At 21.1% G+C, this 23,419-nt stretch overlaps 7 protein-coding genes across 7 annotated transcripts; 4 read left to right on the top strand and 3 right to left on the bottom strand.

The window, feature by feature from the left end:
• Positions 1-466: 466 nt before the first annotated feature.
• Positions 467-1,393, bottom strand: PBANKA_1037400 (conserved Plasmodium protein, unknown function; the record flags this gene model as incomplete). The annotated part of the gene is made up of 1 exon (XM_034565480.1): positions 467-1,393. One exon carries the CDS (start codon positions 1,391-1,393, stop codon positions 467-469), a length of 927 nt encoding a protein of 308 aa, XP_034422173.1.
• Positions 1,394-3,749: 2,356 nt separating this feature from the next.
• Positions 3,750-4,628, top strand: PBANKA_1037300 (conserved Plasmodium protein, unknown function; the record flags this gene model as incomplete). Its single annotated transcript, XM_034565479.1, has 1 exon — positions 3,750-4,628. One exon carries the CDS (start codon positions 3,750-3,752, stop codon positions 4,626-4,628), a length of 879 nt encoding a protein of 292 aa, XP_034422172.1.
• A 1,712-nt stretch (positions 4,629-6,340) lies between these two features.
• Positions 6,341-9,167, top strand: PBANKA_1037200 (conserved Plasmodium protein, unknown function; the record flags this gene model as incomplete). Its single annotated transcript, XM_034565478.1, has 5 exons — positions 6,341-6,482; positions 6,633-6,730; positions 6,990-8,446; positions 8,560-8,884; positions 8,988-9,167. The coding sequence occupies 5 exons, from the start codon at positions 6,341-6,343 to the stop codon at positions 9,165-9,167; spliced, it is 2,202 nt and encodes a 733-aa protein (XP_034422171.1).
• Positions 9,168-9,896: 729 nt separating this feature from the next.
• PBANKA_1037100 (GTPase-activating protein, putative) lies at positions 9,897-13,470 on the bottom strand (the record flags this gene model as incomplete). Its single annotated transcript, XM_034565477.1, has 7 exons — positions 9,897-9,922; positions 10,042-10,132; positions 10,227-10,331; positions 10,428-10,497; positions 10,647-10,819; positions 10,991-11,078; positions 11,183-13,470. 7 exons carry the CDS (start codon positions 13,468-13,470, stop codon positions 9,897-9,899), a joined length of 2,841 nt encoding a protein of 946 aa, XP_034422170.1.
• A 784-nt stretch (positions 13,471-14,254) lies between these two features.
• On the top strand, positions 14,255-15,124 carry PBANKA_1037000 (trafficking protein particle complex subunit 1, putative; the record flags this gene model as incomplete). The annotated part of the gene is made up of 3 exons (XM_034565476.1): positions 14,255-14,663; positions 14,826-14,938; positions 15,050-15,124. 3 exons carry the CDS (start codon positions 14,255-14,257, stop codon positions 15,122-15,124), a joined length of 597 nt encoding a protein of 198 aa, XP_034422169.1.
• A 216-nt stretch (positions 15,125-15,340) lies between these two features.
• Positions 15,341-18,118, top strand: PBANKA_1036900 (conserved Plasmodium protein, unknown function; the record flags this gene model as incomplete). Its single annotated transcript, XM_034565475.1, has 1 exon — positions 15,341-18,118. One exon carries the CDS (start codon positions 15,341-15,343, stop codon positions 18,116-18,118), a length of 2,778 nt encoding a protein of 925 aa, XP_034422168.1.
• Positions 18,119-18,254: 136 nt separating this feature from the next.
• On the bottom strand, positions 18,255-22,953 carry PBANKA_1036800 (DNA mismatch repair protein, putative; the record flags this gene model as incomplete). The annotated part of the gene is made up of 4 exons (XM_034565473.1): positions 18,255-19,372; positions 19,531-19,779; positions 19,915-20,422; positions 20,515-22,953. The coding sequence occupies 4 exons, from the start codon at positions 22,951-22,953 to the stop codon at positions 18,255-18,257; spliced, it is 4,314 nt and encodes a 1,437-aa protein (XP_034422167.1).
• Between the last annotated feature and the right edge of the window lie 466 nt (positions 22,954-23,419).

Raw genomic sequence — 23,419 nt, 5'->3', positions numbered from 1 at the left:
GAGAACGTATAAATTAAAGAAAGTTTTAAAAATCAAGTAATATTTAAGACTGAAACAAAGTTAAAAGGCAAATTAATGAAATAATTTTATCAAAATTTTGGGGATTTGAAGCATTAAAAATAAAAAACAAAAACAAAAACAAAAACAAAAAACAAAATAGTGTAAATATCAGTGTACTACATATATTACCATACCCAGTAATATGGATATAATGAAACTGAAAATAGGTATATGAAAAATGTAAGAATATAATATTTTATATTTTTTCGGAATGGAAAATATCCTCAATTAATTGTATCTATTTGTGTATCATGCAAAATGTGTGTTTTACACACTTTTTTTGAATTCTTCGTTATATTTGTATATTCATGTCTTTAATTTTGTCCTCCAATATAATCACGTTTGTGATAAATCATATTATTATAATGTTTTATGTATTTTCATTGTTTTTTCTTATCATATCCTTTTATGAGTTAAAATAAAATACAACGTTCCCTTTTCTTCCAATATGGCATGGTTCACTTTTATATTCCAACAAATCAAAAGAACAAACCAAACTAAATTTTTTATTAGCCTTTCCTAATGTCAAATGTAGTGTTATATTATCATCATATTCTTCAATATTTTTTAAAGTAAAACTAATAAAAGAGTGCTCTGATAAGCAGTTAACAATACTAGGCAATAATAATTCATTTACAACATCCAGTTTTGGCAATTTTATTAAAAACAACTCGTCTGGTACAACTTTATATATACAATTAACTGATCTTGAATTCTTATAAAAAAAACCTCCAGACGGGCTTATATTTAAATTTCCTTGTGAAAAATCGCAAACATTAGTATCCGTATTTTGTGCTGTTGAATACTCTTCAATTATTTCTCTTTTTAAATCAATTTTTACTTCACCTTCTAATAATTCAGATATTTGTTTTGGTCTTATTGTACAATAAAATAATATGTCTGTTGCATTTTTATCTATAACTAAACGATATTCTTTAACAGCTTTATTATTATGTTGTATGTCACTTATTGTATATTTTAAATTTTTTGAATAATTATTTATATCTGCATTATTTATAAAATTATTTTTTAGAGGACAATATATTTTAGAGTTATTAAAACAATATATATCATATTCTTTATTTGCTAATATTTGAATTTCGTCGCCAAAACTGGGTTTAAGGCTGCAAATTATTTTCGTTTTGCTTTGGGGTATTATATTTAATTTATCAGTAAAATCACAGGTACACACATTGTTTCCTATATTTTTTATGCCATTTGAATGACTATCAAGTTGTAAGTTGTGTACAATATTATTTTCTCTCAAACATGTTATATGTTCATTAAATATTCCGAAAAAAAGCGGAAAACAATATAGAAACAATTTTTTCATTTTATTAACTCAAAATTTGCTTTGATTTTTGGCAAAAATAGAATAGGGGCACATTATTGTACGCGTAATTATTATTTTACTTTTCCCTATTTTTTTTCATTTTATAGTTTTGAGCAAAATGTTAATAATTTAAAAAATTACTAAAAAAGGGTACTAATTTTTTTGGCGAAGATTATTTATATATAGGGGGGGGTTCTTTTTTTTTACATTATATTGTTTAATTATGTATACAACTTTTTCATTGAATTTTTACAATATGCGTTTTTTAATGAAAAAAATTTAATATATATTAATTTACCTCTGTAAATAGTTATTGCGCTTTTATATTTTTTCAATATATTTTATTTATTTGTTTTTTTTCTCTTTTCAAATTATACGCATGCGCATAAACAACTTCAATAAGAACAAGAACAAAATGGCAACTTATAAAAAAATTATTTCAATTGTCACATAAATATATATACATATTTTATATTAAAAAATAATAGTAAACATAATAATAAATGTATACATATTAAAAACACCCCCAAATTTTAATTTTATGGAATATTTATCAATCATTTTATTTTTTGCGCTTTTTCACATTTTTTTTTCCACAAATTAATTTAATATACTTTTTCTTGTTGCAAATACCATTTTATGATAATAATAATAATTTTTTCCCATAAAAATAATTATAATAAAATTAAAAGATTAAAGTAAGCTAAAACATTTGTGTGTTCTACATTCTTTCTATATAACTTTCTTGATTAATAAAGTGAAAAACCGATCTAATATCTTATCGAAATATTATTATTTTTCAGCATTAGTGCAGATATTTTCTGTTGTTTTAGCGTAATTTTTTGAAAATTTTCAACAAATATAAAACTTAGTAAAATTGGAAAAAACAGATTGTGTTATTAAATTTTATAATTTAGCTATATTTTAAACATACAAATATATAAACGCATTATTAAAGGCCAAATATTAAGTTTTTTTTTTAATTTGCAATATATATATGTTATAGCATTTAATTGCCAATTTTTGAATAAGAACATATTACAATTTGTCCTTTCTATGGAAACACATTTACATGCATGTATATGTACATAAACCATGCATACATGCAGTTATATACATTTTTCTCTTTTTATAATTTAAAAAAATAAGTAACCTTTATAATGAAAAGACTACAATTTGGGGGTGGTCACTGATTTTTCCCATATTTATATATTCTGGAGTATAATATTATGCAATTTATCGCAATTATGTAATATGCCAATAAAATACAAATACTGTATAAAAACATTTTATAATTCTTATTTATTATTTTAATCATATTTGTTGTTTACGCTTATTTCAAAAAGATTGAATAAATTCTTACGTAATATGTGGAAGAAATGTAAAAGCATAGCATAAAATATAATTTAAAAAAACATGTGTTTAAAAAATATATATTTATACATTTATTTATAATATATTGATTGGGATAGGAACTCAAACTTATTTATATTTATCGGAAACAACAAATAAAATTAGAGAATATATAATTTGTGTTAAGAAAAGTAATGCTCTCATCTCGTTCTATATATATCTAAAAGATACTATATATACAATTCGTTCACATGCCATATATACTATATATTATAGATAATAGATAAATTATTGTATGTAAATACGACAATTATCAAAAATAAAATAAGGACATAATTTACTATACTATAAAATTTTATTTTCGCATTTTCAATTTTAGTAATGGTAAAAATATAATAAAAATATATATAACATTGTTCTTTCTATAAAAGCCCCTTTTTCCATTTTTTTAAAATACTATAATTTGGTTACAATACCATATATATTATTATTTAATAAAAAAAATAATCAGTGTATAATGCATGTAAAAATTGGATTCCACATAAAAAATTTTATAATAATATTATATATGGTAACAATAATTTTTTTGGATGAAATTTTTTTTTTGGCATATATTATAAGGCTATTTTTTTGTCCTATGCATAAAATTTATAATTAATTATACATATATTTCTTATTAAATAATACCAATAATTTTATTTATATATATATATTTTAAGACAAAATATTCTTAATTTTAATTTTTTTAACAAATTTTTCATAGTATTAAAATTATATAATGATCAGAATATAATATTTTTCTTAGTTTTTTTATGACTGCAAAATACATGGACTATATATATATTATATATATATATACATGTTTTTACATACGTTTCAAACCAACATTTATTTATTATTGTTTTATATAGTTTCATTAAATTTTGTTTATTGTTATTTAACATATATTATACAAAAAGAAATATTTTTAAAAAATATACTCTAAAAATTTACAATCACTAAAATGGTAAACAAGAAGGTAATAACATTTTCTCTTTTTTTACTTTTAAATTTATCCATAATAAAATGCAATAATGGGGAAACTGAAAGTAACATTTTAAAAAATATGAATATTGATAGCTCTCAAGAAGCTATTCATATGGAGCACCTTCAAAAATTAAAAGAGTTACTTAATGAAAATAAATTGGCTGAAGCTACTGAATTATTTAATGAAATGAAAACGGTATTAGACAATCATGAACATAGCGAAAATTATAATAACAAAATAATAGATGAAAATAATTTTTTTCCTGGAATTAACGAACATATATTTGATAATTTAATAAATCCTAATGATATAAAAGAAATGATAAGGTTTTATATGTATTTACAAAATGTATTAAATTCAAAAAATGAAACATCGGAAAAAAAAATGGTGAAAAAATTTTTAAGAAAAACCATGGAAAAAGTCAAAAATAATAATGAAAATAAAACTATTGATGAAATTATTAATGATATTGAAGGCCATGATGAAATGTTAGAAAAATTAGCTAGCTTAATGAAACTGAGTAAAAATGAATTAAAAGATCCAGAAATTAAAAATAAATTAAATCAAATTTTAATAGGTATGATCAAATTTAGAGAATATACAAATGATAGTAGTGTTACGGAAGCTTTATTGAACGATATTCAAATTCAAGAAGTACCATCAGAAGATGGATCTAAAAAACCCAAATTACAAGTCAATATTAGTAACAGTAAAGCACATTTAGATATTTTACATAAAGCAACAAAATTTATGGGAATGGAAATCGATCATGAAGAATTAAAAAATTTAACAATTAATAATAAATGGTATGAAAACTTTTTGACTAATATTATTAATAGTTCAGATGAGTTATGAACATGAAAGAAAACACCCATTTTTATGCTATTAATATACAATATAGACTAAATCATGAGTATACATAAATATATATACACCGATTTTATACTGACAAAGTTTTTACATTACTTAACGATGTTATCCATAATGATAACTTTATTTTCGCGTTGTTAAATGTGCTGCATCGACGTATATAAAATAATGCTTTTATTAAACATACAATGCTTGGGTAAACCACATATATATATTGTATATATAAACTGTCATTATTTTATATATCCCCTATCACATGTATTATGTTTTTACAGCTTTATATTGATTTCCTTGTAATATAATTATATCTATATATGATTTGTATGATTAATGGATTCATATCTTTTAATAAATATATACTATACATATTTATAATTTATATTTTTTTAAGTACATTATTTAATGATAATATTGCTTTATTCCATTTAACAGTATATATATGTATATATTTATACTTTATTTTACTTATTTTAGCATCCATAGTTATTTATGTATGCATTTTTATATTGATATTTATCAACTTTATTTAATTGGTTATGACAAATTTTTATGATGATTTTGTCAAATTAGATAAGCATGTGTATATATATATATTACATCATAATATGCATATTATTTTTATATATACCATACAAACTATTTTATTGTAATATATTTTGAAAATAGTCTTTAAATAAAGTTATAATATATTAATAGGAAAAAATAATATCGGTTTATAAGTATAAATCAATATTATGGTTTTTATTTTATTTTCTTATAAATCCATCTGAAAAAATCGAAAAATATTGAAAAAATAAAAAAAATAGAACAAATAACTTTAGTCTTTAAGGGCTACTCTATGTTTATACTTATTATAAATATCAATAGAAAGGCAATCAATTATAACGCATAATTTATACGTAGACATTTATAAAGTGAACAAAACTTTGTATATTTGTATACTAGCAAAAGAAAATATATTTTATTTTTTTAATTTAACACAATCATGTCATATGTTATCCATATAAATATATTTGCATGATATATGGACGTATACAATGGTTTAACTGAGCTCGAATGTATTGTATTGCAGTATATATCAAAATGTAAAAATTGGAAAATAAGGAAGCTTTTCCTTAATAATATATATAATTGTATTTCACCATTGTTTAATTGAATTCAAATATTAACTTTTGTTTCAATAATAAATGACATCAATATTATGGTTTATCATATATTAATTTCCATATATTGATATAAATAAATGCTCAATTATTTGTTTTTTTCCTTTTTTTAATTTTTTGTAGTTTTTCATACGCTATTTTAACTTTATTATTTTTTATTTTAGAATTTATAATTCAATACAATAGGCTCATAAAATAAACCGTTTTATTTTTTTTTTTTTCATTTTCAGCTATTTACAGGTACTCAAATAAATAGCAGTACGCTATCAAAAGCTTATTTAGTTTGTACGTATTTTTCTTCATATGAAAATATTCATTTAATAAAATTTAAGAACATTAAACCAAAAAAGGTTATACATATGCATTAATCTTTATATTCCTATTCGATAATAATATTTAAAAATGTTATATCGGTAAGATTTTCTTCATGATAATTTTAATTTGAATTGACAAACAAGTAAAATAAAAAAGGGGGGGATAAAAGAAACTAAAAAAAACAAAAATAAATTAATATCGGTATGCACGTTTATAATCATGGATGATGATAGAATTAAAGACATTTATTCAATATTAAAAACCAAAAATAAAAAAGAATGGGGGGAATTAATGCAACAATTAACAAAAGATCAAAAACGAAAATTAATATATTATATAAAGAAAAAAAATAAAAAGTCACGTGAGTTAAAAAGACATATATTTGAACTATATACATACTCGTTCTGTAGAAAATACACATGTGTTATTTATACAAATTCATATATGTATAAACATATTTATTATGTATATTTTCAATTCCCCATATAATTTATATGCCTTTTCTTTTTAGTGAATAAAATTAAAAATATTAAGATTGATAAAAACGTCGATAAAAACAAAAGTAAACCTAACCGTTATTATGGACACGTCCTAATTGATTATTCCAATGTAAGTTTCCTATGAAATACCCAAAACTATAAAGACAATTGAAATATAATTACAAAATAAATTAAGACTATTATTTTGTATTAGTCCTTTTTTTAAAAAAAAAAAAGGAAAAGTGACAATATTTAAAAATTTTAATCGCTTTAATTTATTTTCTATCTCGAAGTACCGTTTTAATGTTGATGTTTGGTTTACATATTGTTCAACTAAATTTAAATTAGCTAGCTCGGCTTTATTTATTATTTTTTTTATTGCCGTTCAGGTAAAATATGATCTAAATTTAAAAAATTATATAGCTAGAATATTGAGAATTTATAAACTCGAAGATAATTTCAATTTTATAAAAGGGTTGCATTTATATATGAATATTTTATGTTATGTTATATTTAAAAAGTTTTCATACGAGTATAAAAATGATAATAAAAATAAGGATCTTTTAGTATTTCTAAAAAAAATATTCCCATTTGAATTTCAAAATTTTCAAGACGTATACAATAAGAGGTGGAGCAATGATTTTACCTCTCCTGAAAATATAATAAAACACCAGGATAATGTCGAAATTGTAAAAGAAGTATACAATGTTGATGATAACAAATTAGAGTCAGATGGTATAAATATAAAAGCAAATAATACATTTAATATTTCCGATAAAGGAAAAGATGAAAATTTACTAGATCATGAAAATAAATATGACAACACAAGTAACATAAAAAATATTGCTAATACCAGCAGTATTTGTTTGAATTTATACAACAATAGCAATGTGCTGAATCACAAGGAGGGGAATGGAATGAATATCCGGTATATCGATAATAATATGGAAAATGTATTAATAAAAACAGAAAAAATAGATGAGATTGATAATAACGTTGGCCATCAAAGTGATGATGACAATTGTTATGATATTGGTGAACATAACATGTCTATTGGAGAAAATAATAAAGAATATAATTTGGAGGAATTAAAAAAATCCGTAAAAAAAGAATTCATACACAATGATTATATCTTTAAAAATAAAGATATCCAAAAAATTATAAAAAACTTATTTGATGAGAAAAGATTTGATTATCGTCTTCGTTTCAGAAGTATATTATCACAAACCTTAAACAATGAAGAATATAAAAAATATTGTGACTTAAGAGAAAAACTATTTAAATATAAAAAAAATAAATTTATGAAATGGATATCTCAGTTTACTAAAATTACTTTATTAGATCTATATGCAGTAAATTTTTTTATATTTTTATTTTTGGATCGATTATATTTAATTATCGAAACATATATTAGGTTAAATTATTGCGGAAAGGAATACCCTCATGAGTCTAGTGATAACTTTTTAGAAGATTTAAATGAATTTCAAACATTTAACAATATATTAAATATATTTGGAGATGCAAATCCGGCAGAACAGGAAAATACACTAAGAAATAATTTTAATAATAATGCAAAAAACGAACAGCACATTCAAAAATTTAAAGAAACTTACAATAATATAATTAAGGAAAAATTTTCAAATTTTTTTTATTCAATAGAATTAATATATAATGTAGATGTATATAATTTTAAAATAAAAAATAAAATAAAATTTGAACAGTTAATAAATACTGATATATCTACATATATCAATGAAACAAATGTTTATGATATAATTAATTACGATAAAAATGTAAACTCAGATCCATGGAAAGCCTTAGCAAACTTCGCTTTGCTTCACAATAGGTAATGGAAAAATAACATGACGAATAGATATTAGTTTTTAAAAATTTATTGTTTCTGTGCACCCATATATATATATATATTTTTTTTTTTTCATGCTCATTCCTTTTTAATAGGAACCTAAAGCTGGAGAAGTTTGATTGCTTTTCCCTCTTTTTAATCGTACGATTTAAATTTTATCTAGAAGAATTTAAAGAAAATGCTAATATCGATTATATTTATAAAACTGTAAAGGAAGAATTTGATAAAGTGCAAAATTATTTGGAGTCTCAAAATGGCTTAAATGATGCAAGTAAGGATATGGAAAATAGATTGAGTAAAAATGAAACTACCGAAGAAAACAAAAATGATGAGAATGAATACGATGAAAATAATCTCAATAATTTCGAGATCAATCACTTAGTGCATCTTTACCTTGATCTCCAAAAGGAACTAAAAAAGGTATACTTTTTACTACTAAAAGAAAATATAAAAATTTGAAAAAATATTAACTTTTGTTCAATTTGCTATTATTACTTTTATTTATTATATTGCATACTTTTAGGTAAATGACTATATGAAATTTTATGGAAATTTAATATCCTTTGTAAATTTTATACAAGAATATGCCACTAAGTCAGTCAAAAACATTGTCAAATCAGAAACAAATGAAAAGAAAAAAAAATACTTCGATTTATCTTTCTTTTTAAGCACATATGTTAAAGAGCAATTTAAAACAGAATAAAAAAATATATCCATTTTATTTCATTTATATATATTGTGAATAGACACATATATTATCTCAATTTTGAGCCTGAGTAAATATTTTATTTACATATTTTTTTAGCATTATGGCTCATTCCCGTTTTCATATATTCAAAATCTTTACTTTATAAAACATTTTGATAAATGTTTCCTTTTATTTATTCTGTATTATAATTTTGCACGAGAATTTTTCAGTCTACATAATCCCCTAATACTGATACAATCTTTTATAATATTTTTTTTGTTTTTTAATTTTTTTTTTTTAAATTTATAATGAGCTTAATATTATTTTTTTTTTCTTTACTCCTTTCGTATACCCAGAGAGAAAAAAAATATTCATATGCTTAGCAAATATTCGAGTATAAAATATGAATATGTATATATTACCATTAAACTGATATAATATAATGTTATTGTTACAATTATGATTTGCCACAATGTAACATGTGTGTTGTAAATTTTATTTAAAAAAAACTTTAAAAAGGTTTACTTGTTTTTAAAAAATAATTACATATATATAATATAATATTATTATAACCAAAACAAATGAGTAATAACAAAGTTAAATTTTATTTTTATCTTTTCACAACTTTTAAAATGTCGATAATATATGAAAAAACAAAAATAATATGTATATATAAATACTCCAAACTTGTTACCATCTCTCGAAATATTTTCGAATTATATAAATATCTCCACTAAATTATGTTTAATTTTCGTGGATTTCTTCATTTTCTAAAAAGAAATGATCAAATAAAAAAATTATCTTATATTAGTATAACTTATAATACCGTCATATTCCAGAACAAATATTAAACATGAAAAAAAAACTCGAATAAATTAATGTATCTTACTACTAATGGTGGAAAGATATTTTCCCCTATAATATGTAATTTTCCGTTTTTTTATTCTTGATTTTTTTAACATTGAAAAAAATTTATCCTCCTAAGAAAAAAGTTTTACAATATTTCACAAATTAATAAAAATTGATCAAAAATAGTACATGAAAACATTTGTAGACATAAATAAAAGGACTTACCTGTATGTTCATATTAAACGAAAAGGAAGACAGATTTTTTATCATTGTGTCAACATTTTCCATGGAATGGAATTTGTTAAAATATGTAAATATGCATATAATTGTCTGAATAGGAAAAAAAATTATATAAAATATTGTGAATGCATTTCTTCTTTTTATTATATAAAAATTATATACTTTATAAAGCTATTTTTTATTTACCTCGAATATGATTTTTTCATTAAATGTATAGATATCAAATATGCGAATAAAAATACGGAAAGGTAAACACCTGAAAAGGATGAAGAAATATAAAAACAAATATACATATAATATTTTATATACTAAATACTTATATATCCACACACATATATATAATAAACTTATTATGAACAAGCTAAACAAATTCACATTAAATTTTAAAATAAAAAAAAAAATTACGTTAAAAACATTGTGTAAGCCCATTGAATAAATATATTGTCTATATTATAATGCTTGACGATTTCTTTATAAACTTCAATATTTTTTTTTGTCAAAATTTCTTTAATCGTAAATAAAAATATTTTTATTTCCTGTTTGTTAAAGCTGTACAAGTTGCGCATATTCTTATATTCCTGCGAAAAAAAGCAAATAAAAAAATAAAATCGGCCATAATAAAACTGACGTAATAATAAAGAACATGATAGTAAAACGGAAAATTATAACGAGAATAAAAATCATATTTCTTCGTCATTTCTTTATTATTTCTGCATTATTTTGAGTTTATTTTCGAAGTAGCTCCTTACCATAAAATTTGCAAAATGGATAAAAGCTTTTTCCAGTTTGCAGTGTAACACAAATACTAAGGCAATATATGACATTCCTTGGATGTACCTATGAAAGAAAATCCACAAAACAATGAATGATAATGTAGATAAAAAACAAAACAATAAAAAATACACATATGTGTGACCCTATTTCTCCCTTTTTATATTTACCCCAATTCAGGCTTGAATATAACATACATTTGTAAAAGTTTGTTTAAGTTTTTTTTGATATCATGGATATTTAAATCAAACAAAAAATTGTCTTTATCTATATTATTCCGATTATAATATTCTTGGTTTTTTTTTATTATATACAATGTTCTATCTAAATCGATTAATATTTGATAAAAAAATTTGTGGATTGAATAACGTTGAAGTATATCTATATCTAAATGTTCGAAATTTTTCATTTCAACTTTTTCTTTTTTATTATTTTCCTTATCACATTTTTCATCCTTATTAAAATTTGAGGTACTATTTAATTCATTATTCATTTCTATACCTTTGTCAGAACATTCTATTTTACCATTCTCGTTTGCATCAATACTACCATCTTTATCATCTTCTATAAATATTCCTGCCATTATCATTTTTTTAAAAAGTTCACTTTCTTTTACTGTATTTATTAATTCATTTTCATCCACAAAACAATTTCCACTTGGAAATGAGGATACAATGTTTATGCTACTTTTTTCCATATTTATTAAATTTTTAAAATAACGAGAAAAATTATTATAATATTGCTTATTATTTATATATATATATATTTGTATAAAGTTTGCATTTTTAATTAATACTTTAACAAAATAATCTGTTATATTTAATTTGTTATTTATATTTTCTTTCCAAAAATATTCTTTTATAACTTGAGGCATATAATTCATCATTATCAGCTCAATTAATGTATATTTTTTTTTTTCATCATTTATTAAAGGTATAATTTTATTATACCAATATTTTATAAGTGTTATTTCTTTAATTGTATTTATGTCTTTATAATCACAATCTGTGTATTTTTCGGTTTCTTTTGAATTTTGTTTATCTTTAAAAAATGTATAACTTTTTTTATTATTTATTTTATTATTGTTATTTGAATCCTGTAAATTATCATAAATACAATTTTCTTCATTATCATAAAATTCAACATATTCATTTTCACGTAAAGATAATTTCATATATTTATTATTTTTATTTAGATCACTGTTTCCATCATTATCTATTTCACCAAATTTCTTCATATCATCATTATAAATACACTCACATTCTTGGAAACTGTTAGAATTATTAATAGATTTAATCCATTTATAATCGAATTGTTTTGTCCATTTCGAAGTTCCTATACTTTTTTTTTTTTTTTGTTTTTCGTTGTCTTTTCCTTGTATTGATAAATTAATTGTGCCTATTGCTTCGGCACTTTTTTGTTTTTTCTGTTTATTGCTTTTATCACTAAAAAATGAAAAAGGCATATTCTGAAATCTTGTCATACTTCCTTTTCTTCGCTGATTATAATTATAGCTCGATTCAGCTATTCCTTCATTTTTTTCAAAAATTTCATTATCAGGTTTTCCTTGTTCATCGTCTTTTTTTTTGCTAGTTTTGTTTTTTTTATTAAAAAAATTTAAAAAATAATTATTATTAACAAAACTTTTACTACTCATTTTCCTTTTTTCAATCATATTATTATTTTCAACTATATCATCTTCTTTGCTCTTTATTAATTCTTTTTGTATTTCTATTATTTTTTTTAAATTTTTTATTTCATTTTGCAAATTTTTGTTTACTTCTAATAATTCAATATATAGTTCGTGATATATAACATTGTGATTATATTCGTAAACGTTTTTAGGAGGGTCCAATGCTTTTATTTCTTTACTAAAACAATGTTCGTTTTTTCTTTTAATTTCTAAATTTGTGTTTTCTTTTTCTTCGCTTGTTTTATGGGTATTTTTTACTTCTTCATATTTTTTGCTATTTTCACATATTTGATCGTTATTTTCTTTGAGCTTATTTCCCTCCACACTTTTATTAAATATATATTCTTCCATTTCAAATGTACATTTGTTTTCTATATTTGATATATTTTCTGCATTTTCATTTTTTTCTCGTATATTATATGTTTCATTTTTGCAATGTTTTATATTTTCATGTAAATTTTGTTTACTATTATCAAATTTATTATTTATAAAATTAGTATTTTCTATATCACTATTGTGCAAGTTTTCTAATGATTTATCATTTTCTAAAATCTTAAAATTATTATCAGAACGATTATCATTGATGTCAATGTTACACCAAGTGATTGCTACATTTTCTTCATCTACATTATTCTCTCTCCTTATATTATTCGTACAATTTATATTTATCTTATTATTTCTAATATTTTCTGATTCATTAATGTGAAAATTTGTATCTTTCTCTAAATTTTTTTGTAGAAAAGACGAATTTTCACCAGAATTCATATTCATACGATTATTATTCTCAAATATGTTATCTCTTAATTTTTTTAGCAATTTTTCAGAAAAGTTTGGATCTTTTCTGATTTTTTCGTTATTTATATTTTTTTCATTTGAATAATTTTGATGCTGATCCATACATTATATTTTTATTTATTTTCTATATATCTTAATATTTAAATATACCTTAAATATATTTAAATAAGTATTTTTTATAAGAGTTATTCAAACTCAAATATATATTTTAAGAGTAAATTTTTTTTAAAATATATTTTATTATATAAGCTCTGCGCAATATATAGTAACACTTCCTTTTTCCTTTTATTTCATTTTTTTCCACATCACGAATTTATTGTAGTTCCGGATTTATATGTATCAAAAAAATATTTCTAGGCCTATATCTAAGTTGCACATCCTAAATTTATTCAAAGTTGAGAAAATTGTATAATCTATTAAATTTTTAAAGCTAAAATTTTTTGAAAAAAAAAAAAATACGTCGTAAAAAAATATATTACATATTCCTTTACAGTTTAACAAATTGCTTTTATATTTCCTAAAATATTCATATGTATATATAATATTTTATTTAAATTTTCCACCCTTTTCTTTTTTTATAAACTCACCAATAAAAATATAAAAATAATTATTTATAAAAGTTTTGAAAAAAAAAGCATGCAAAACATTTGACATTATTTTTGGAAAATATAAATATTTATGAGCAATTCCAGTACTTATTATTCGATAAAATATACATATACAAAATAAAAATACTTACACAAACGCAAATAACATGCTAAATGAGAAAAGTACAGACGTCTCTGAAAATTCCCGAGATTACCACTTTTATATTTTTTACAAAAACCAGCCAATTTTCAATACTCGCTTAAAAAACAATGATCAGGAAAAAAATAAATTTGCTAGTAAAAATTTAGGACGTGAAAATAAAGAAAGTAGAAATGAGACTGAGAAATTATTGCTAGGCTCAATATATGCAATAAATTATTTATGCTTTAATATACAGCCAAATAAAAAATTAAAAAACTTATATAAGTTGATGGATAATGCCACTAAAAATATTAACGTAAATACAAAAACACACGAACAAAATCTATTAAATACCCAAAATAATTTACATGTCGGAAATTTTAATTCTTTTAATACGCCTTTATACAAGTTGCATTACTTTGAAACCCTTACAGGTTAACCACATACATATACTTATTAACATATCTGCATATATATACATATCCACATATATATGATTTTGTCTCATTTTGTTCCTTACATGTACATATTAAAATACGAATTATATCTTTCTCACTTCCACATTTTGGACGACTTTTCTTTTTTTCCAATCGCAGCTTACAAGTTCGTTTTAATTACTCATAAAGATATGGCCAATTTATCAAACTTTTTAAAGGACATTTACAAAACAATATTTCTTGATTTCATTATTTTAAATCCTCTATATCAAGTAATTTAACCCCTATAAATATCCATATTTTTTTCGCATATTTTTCACATATTTTCGCTTTTTTTTATTTTTTATTATGATATATATATTTTTTTTTGATTTTTTATTCAGGTTGGAGACGAAATACGAGACAAAATATTTGATGATAAAATAAAAGAACGAATACGATCATTATTTCTTGTATAATTTATTTTTACAAAATTTAATTGAATTACAATATTATCAAATTTATGGGAATTTTTATCAATCCACAACGATCCATATTATTTTTTCACCGTCCCTCAATATATGTATGTACATATATATATACATTCTTATGTACATGCAGAAATGTAGCCATGTTTACTATCTTCAGATACTATACCCAAGTGTCTTTGCTATAATCACACATTAACAACCACGATGGTAATTGATGCAGAAACCTTTTATGGGAAAAGAAAAAACAAGAATCAGGTTTCACTATATTTAAATGTTGAAAAATATGCTATATTAAAAAAAATAAAAAAATTTAATGATAACGATACATCCAATACCATAAAAAAAAAAATTTTTTACAAACAACAAGATGCATTAAATTATTATAAAAAAGTTACAGAGAATGAGCAGAATGGGCATGGTGGAATAGTGCCCCAACTTCCTGATCATAGAAATCGAAATTTATCTATTTATAAAAAAAAAAATATTATTGTATATACTGAAGAACTTGAAAATGCAAAAAGATGTTTTATAATAGACAATTTTTATGAGTTTCTAAAATTTTATAGCTTTTACACATTAACATTAAGCGAAATATACTATAAAGACACATATACCCAAAGCAGCAATTCCTATCCAAGCAATGGGATTGATGATGATAAAAATAAAGATATGAATCTTTATGAATTAATAATAAGCAATGAAAAGAGATGGCTTTATTTTGATATAGAATATGATAATATTGGGGAATATAAAAATAAAGATATTGTGTTATTTATTTTTTTAATTGAATTATGCTTATTTATTTATAACTATTTTAATATAAAAATATGTTTAAATGATATTTTAATATTAGACAGTTCAACAAATAATAAAATTTCATTTCATATAATTGTAAAAAATATTCATGTTTTAAATTGGGATTATAATGAATATCTGATTAATTATGCTCGCTTTTTTTTAAATAAAATTAGTGGAAATTCCGATAGCTTTTATAAAGATTTTAAAAATGAACAATACAAAAAAAAAGAGAAACAAACAGATGATGAAGAAATTAAAAATATATATCTTCTTTTTGACAGCGAAAACTCAATGAAGTATTTTGTCGACTTATTCATAAATTATATACATCAAACTATAGCAGAATGTGAACATATATACAGTATTAATTTTCTAACACTTTTTATAAATAAAAATAAACAATATATTATCGATGATCAGGAAAAAATAAAATCATTAAATTTTGAAAAAAACAATTTGAATAAAACATCAAAATTTTATGGTAAAATTGAAGATATTAACTCTATTAATGATTTTAGTGAAATAAGTGATGTACTATTTGCTATACAACATGGTAAACCCTTAACAGAGAATAAAACAGAATTTGAAAATTCGAAAAAAAAAATTAAAGAAGAAAAAAAATTAGATAATGAACATAATCAGATAAAAAAAGAATTACACATATATTTTTCACTATATTGTGATAGTATAGAAGATGTAGTAAACTATTATATAAATGACCTAAGTAATAATATATCCAATCACCATAAAAAAAAATACATTATTTTATTATATGCGCAAAAAAAAAATGAAAATATAGAAAATTGTAAAAAGGAAAAAAATTATATATATAATGACATAAATAATAATGAAAATTGGGATGTAAATAGTCAAAAGGAAAATATTACTAACAATTATGATGATTTAACTACGACATTTGAAATTGAAAAAAATGATTTGTTTTCACATTTAAACAATCATGAAAACGAACTAAATTTTAATCATACAGATGAAACTAGTAAAGGTGATAAAGTTTTATTAAAATGTATAATTGATAATTCAGTATATAGTAAAAATCGTAATTTTCGAATGATATTTTCGAGTAAAAAAAATAAAAATAATAAACTACTTTTAAGTCAATTTAATGTAAAACATTACGAAAAAAAAGACATAAATAAATTGATTCTAAAATCATTAGTAACATTTTATAAAAAAAGTGATATATATAATAAAATAAGCGAAAAAAATATATTTAAATATGAACATACAGAAAAAGAATTTCGAGATAATATATATGGATTAAACAATACCTCAGAAGAAAATTTGCATTTATTAATAGACAAACACTTACACATTAATGACTTTATCGGAATTAAAATTAAAAATACAAGTTTTACAAAACAAAAACAAATAAAGAATCTGAATGCTCATAAAATTATCAGCTTAAATAGTGTAAAGGATAATAAACATGTTAATAATATTTTAAAAATTATATTTTTTTGGAATTTTAATTTGTATACAAATTTTAAAAAAAATAAAATTTACACAACTAAATTTAGATCAGAAATAACAAAAGATTATTTTTATAAAATTATTCATATATATAATAACATCAATTATGACACATTCAAACTTGAACCCGAATATGCACATTCAAATATCACGGATCATAATGGAAAAGGCCAAAAGAGCAATCAATTCGATAAAAATGATGGAAATACTAATAGGAACAACAATAGACATGATTTTATTGATGAATATGAAAATACATATGAAACATACAGAATGAAAAATATTTATACTCAAAATGTAAATCAAATAAAAGAACATGCAGAAAAGACAACCAAAAATAATTTAAGCCAAAAAATAAATCAACAAAATATTAATATAAAAAAATTTAATGATTCATTTTTTTTAAAAAATGAAGAATTTTTTACATATTTATTAAATCAATATACAAATTTTTTAAATAAACAAAATAGTGATAATGTATATTCATTAATCCAATACTTTATAAGTTCAATCTCATATAATGATGAAGAATATATACTAAATTTTAAGGATAATAAATATTGTAAAAACATTGATAGATCTCATAAATCTAATCATATTTATATAATTTATAATTATAATAAAAATATATTTGTTCAAAAATGTTATGATAGCGAATGTTCGCATTTTTTTTCGGATATATATTATTTTTAATATTGAAAAAACACACACAAAAAATCTATATTATTAACATTTAGTATAACGAAATATGTTACTATTCATTACATAAAATACATCCCAAAATATATATATGAAATGGACTTTTTTTTTCTTTTTTTGTCTGTTTTGGCTATTTCGAAATAATATCATATGAATTTTTTAGAAATTCAGTTAGCTGTTTCTCATATTTTGCAGCTATATTTTTATTTTCAACATTAAATAATAATGTATAAAATCGTGTCATATTATATTTATAATTTAATATGTTATTTTTTTTTTCGTTTTTTATTAGACTTTTATTTTTTAATAAATTTTTTGTGTGATATTTTATTCTTTCTGAAATATTATCACTTATTCCAATATAAAAATATGGTTTTTTTTTTTTGACCTTTTTAAAATTTTCAAATATACAAAGAATATATACTATACTTTTGTTTTTAAAAAATATAGGAATATCTTCATCCATTCTAACATACATTATTTTTTTTCCTATAAAATTTTCAATCATTTTAATAGCAACATGTAATTCACTTTCATAATATTTTTCATATTCACAAAACTCATCATTATTTATGTTTATTAAATTATTATCTTTACATATAATCGATATTTCTCTATTTTGTTCAGACTCTTTTTCATCCAAATTGTTTTCTTTTATCATATAACTATTATAGTTATTTTCACAAAGTTCAAATTTATTATTTCCACTTGTATCCAAGTTTATATTATCATTTATATTTTCATGATTTATTATTTCATTTATTTCATTGAAATTAAAAATATCTGTGGCATATTCACAATTTTCCGTATTTCCATCTTTGTTATCATTTTTTGTATCCATATTATATTTTCCATTTTTATAACTTTCATAAAAATTATCAAAAAATTTATTCAAATCAACTTTATTTTCTTTTTTATTCTTAAGATATTTTAGAAATTTATAATATAATGTATTACTAAGATTGTATATAAGTTTATATTTTTTTTCATATATTTTTAAAAGCTTTAAAACATTAGAATCTGTATTTGTATATTTACAAGTTTCTAAAGCTTGGCTGTTTTTACAAATTCCATCTTTTAATGTCAATACACAATCATTTGGTTGATTTCTAATATAATTTACATTATCGTTAATTTTCTTAAATTCTATATTTTCACTTTGATATATTTTATTCAATAAATCATAATTGTGAGATATAATAATACCAGAATAGTTTTTCAAATATTCAGCTACGGCACTAATTATTACTGTATTTCATTTAAAATAAGGAAAAAATAAAAGAAAAAATGGATATACTATATATATACACATATTTAAGGAAAACAAATTTCAGATAAATGAATATATAAAATAATAAACTTATCCATATCAAATTTTTAATTATTTAATTTAGGCAAATAGTTACCTGCATTGTCGAGCGGGGTTGTAGCTATACATGGTTCGTCAAAAAGAATAAAAATTTCTTCCTCTCGAGGATTTTTTTTGTTAATACTATAATTTTCTTTTATTTCTTCAATTATAGAATTTATATAATGGGTTTGTTCCCTAAACAAAGACATGTTTTCAATTTGCTCTTGATAATTAATATTTTTTAAACTATAAAATTCTCGGAATTTACCAATAATACTTCTTTTATCGCATGGCGCATACATTCCTAAGTAAAAAATTGTGGAGAATAAACAAATAAACAAGGTTGTGCAAAATTGCTAAAAATAGTGAACATTTTTATGGGTATATAAAATTATTACCCACAATATTTCATATACAATGTATTTAAAAAAATACGTACCTAAGTTTGATAAAAATAAAATACACATAATAGTGAAGGATAGTGTAGTTTTCCCACTCATATTTTCCCCTGTCAATAAAATAATTTTTTTTTTTTTCAACAAAACATTATATTTTGTAACATTGTCTTTATTTATATTATACGGTTTTAATCCTATTATATATGTTAAAGTATCATTAGTATAATTTTTGTTATTATAAATTTTTTTTATTTCCTCTATCATATTTTTATCAAGGTTTTCTAAAATTTTATTATTTTCTTCGTCTTTTAATTCTGAGTTGCTACTAAAAAAATTTCCATTATCTAACTCTTCAATTTTTTCTTCGATTTGCGTGACTTTATGATTTTTTTCATTTTCTTTACAACTATTATACATATTTCTTTGAATAAAATTTAGTTTTTCTTCAATTGTTTGAAAATCTTTTATTTCATAATTTACATGTAAATGTTTACATATTGGTAAGCTCCAACCGCGGTTTATACTATTTATTGTGTGGTTATAAAATGCCTACAAAAGTATTGAAAATGGAATAAAATGTGTGACGAAAAAAATTGATGAGAGTTTGCAAATTTAAGCTCAAATTAAAATTATATTTCTACCTGAACAATTTGCAGAAAATTTGATACAAAAGAAAGAATGTGCACAGAAGAAGACAAATTCATATTAATATTTCTAATTATTTCATTTATTTTTTTTTTTTTTCTATTTATCGAAGCAAAATATAGTTTGATTTTTTTTAAAACATCATCTGTTACAAAAATATTTTTCATTATGTCTCCTTTTTTGTTTAAAGGTTGAAAAAAAATCTGAGCCTCATTGTTATCACTTTTACCAACTTTGTCGATTTTATTATTATTTTTACTTTTTTCTAGCCCTCCTTTCCCGCGTTTAACTCCTATAATTCCATTTGAATTATCAATTTTCAAAACTTTGTTAAGTACCTCTATTTTATATTCTTCATCTTTTTCATCTATTCCACCATACTGGGTTAATATAGTTTGTAACAAAGCATTTCGATTTTTTTCTAGATCTTCATTTTGCTCTGTCAGTAAACTTTCATTTATAATATTACTCGTTTCACTTTCATGATATAAAACAAACTCATTAAATGCAAAACATTTTGAATGATAAGAGAATTGAGAATTAGACAAATATAAATTTGTTGTTAATATTTTTTTAATATTTTCTAATAAATTGTAAAATTTTATTATATTTAATTTGAACGAATTTTGATGATTTAAAACATGAAATAATGATGATAAAAAGGAATAATCATATGTATTCATACATTTATGTACTGCCAAAACATTACTTAATATTTTTTTTAAAATTATATAATCTGCTTTAAAATTTGACAAAAGGGTAATAATTATATTATTTTTAAATGGTCTAACATTTGATATTATTAATGTATCTACATTTTTTTGAATATATTCATTTATATATCTTATGTGTTTTGCAACACTAAAAGGGGGATAAAAAATAAATAAATTTTTAAAAAATTCTAGTGATTCTGCGATATTTATACTATTCGAATTTTTATTTTTTACATCAATAATATTATAAAATAAAAAATTATTTCGATTTTCATAACAATTATTTTGTTTATATAAACCCATATTATAGCTAGTAAAAATGTTTAATGGTGTACAATATGAAGAAAAGGAATATTCGAAATTTTGTTCTAATTTTTTTTCACCATTCTCATAATTTCTGCTTTCTTTACTTATGTTAAAAATATTCTTATTTTTTATAACCCTAAACAATCCACTAATATTAATATGCTTTTTTAATTTGTCCAAAATAAACATATGAAATTCAAAGCTATTATTAAAATTGTTAAAAAGATAATAGTTTTCAATTTTAAACAACTCTGTTATTTTTTTTGTAAACGTTGTATTGTTATGTTGGTGTATATACGCTTTTAAAAAGTTTGTGTTTTTTAAATAAACATTTAAAACATCAAATGTTATATTATCATATATAGATATTGTTTTTAAACTTAAGTTAATTTTACTTAATGATAATATGTTTTTCCCTTCAATATATATACAAACAATTTCTTTTATGTCTAAATCATCATAATTTGGAAATGAATTGTTAGTATTATCTTCATTTATTCCATCTTTATTTTTATCATTTTCAAAACAATATTGTATGTTGTTTAAATATATTGGCATTTCAGGAGTAACGATTTGAGATAGATATCTTTTTTTAGCTTTAAAGGATTGTTCATTTATTTCTTCATATATACAAACATTTAAATTATTATTTGTTAATATACTTAGCGCTTTATTTATACTACTTTTTATAAAACCACAAGACAACTTATTATTCATTTTTTTTATATTTAAAAATTCAATTAAAAATATAGAATCTAAACCATATGTTTCATAAAAATCACCAACTCGTGATAAAATAATGCAATTACTATATTTTTTTTTTTCATCATTTAAAAATTTCAATAACCCTTTATTTTTGTAATGATCAAAATATAGCAAATTATCTCCTTTTAAATATTCTATACAATTAATAGCATTTATATTTTTTAATTTTTCTAACTTTTTTATCCAGTATATTGGTATCATATATTTATTTTTATATAACCTTAGCTCATAATCTGAAGGTGTAAATCCATTGCTCAAATTTGATGAACAAGATATATTATCTTCTTCATTTCCACATTTAATATTTTCTAAATCAGACAATTTGTTACATAAACTATTTGAAATTATATTGTTTGTATGTTCCTTAGATATATATTTATCTTTTTCTTCCCAAATGTCATCATCTCTTAATTTATAAGATTCTTTTAAATCATTAATTTTGTATATTTCATCTTCTTTTGTATATATTAAACTATTAATAAATTTTTTGTTCAAATATATTATTCCCTTCTTTTTTATATTCATAGATATCAATCTTCTTTTATTCAAACAAGTAAACATTAATTTTTTTTTTAAGCCCATTGTATTTTTCGCAGACATTAAAAAAATTAAAAATATGCATATACAACTTTTTACCACCCTATATTTCATTTATTCAAAAAAAAAAAAAACATATTTCATGTTTGTAGAAAATTTCAGAAAAATCGTATAACCTATCTATATGTAGGTTGTATGTTCACATTCATTTTTTTTTCAGTTTTTCAACAATAAGATGGCAAATAGGTACACTTATTTGTAGACAAAAAAAATAAATGAATCATTCTTTTTCCAAAGTTTATTATATGCACAAGTCTATATTTCATATATGCTCAAAAATGATGTAAAAATTGTGTGTACCATCCACATATATATACATATAAAGGTGTATGCCCAATTTTACACCATAACATATATAACTAACCATTTATACTTTAACATTTCTCTAAAAAAATATAAATTGTTCTTTTTAAAATTATTTTACCCCAAAATTGTGTATGTATAAATATACATAACTCGCTTGAATATTTAGCTCTTCTTTTGGCGATGAAATAAATTACAAAAAAAAAAATAATATATA

The sequence above is a fragment of the Plasmodium berghei genome (assembly GCF_900002375.2).
Source record: "Plasmodium berghei ANKA genome assembly, chromosome: 10".
Lineage (NCBI taxonomy): Eukaryota > Apicomplexa > Aconoidasida > Haemosporida > Plasmodiidae > Plasmodium > Plasmodium berghei.
Note: the sequence above shows the minus strand (reverse complement) of the source record. Positions and strands in the feature narration are given on the sequence as shown.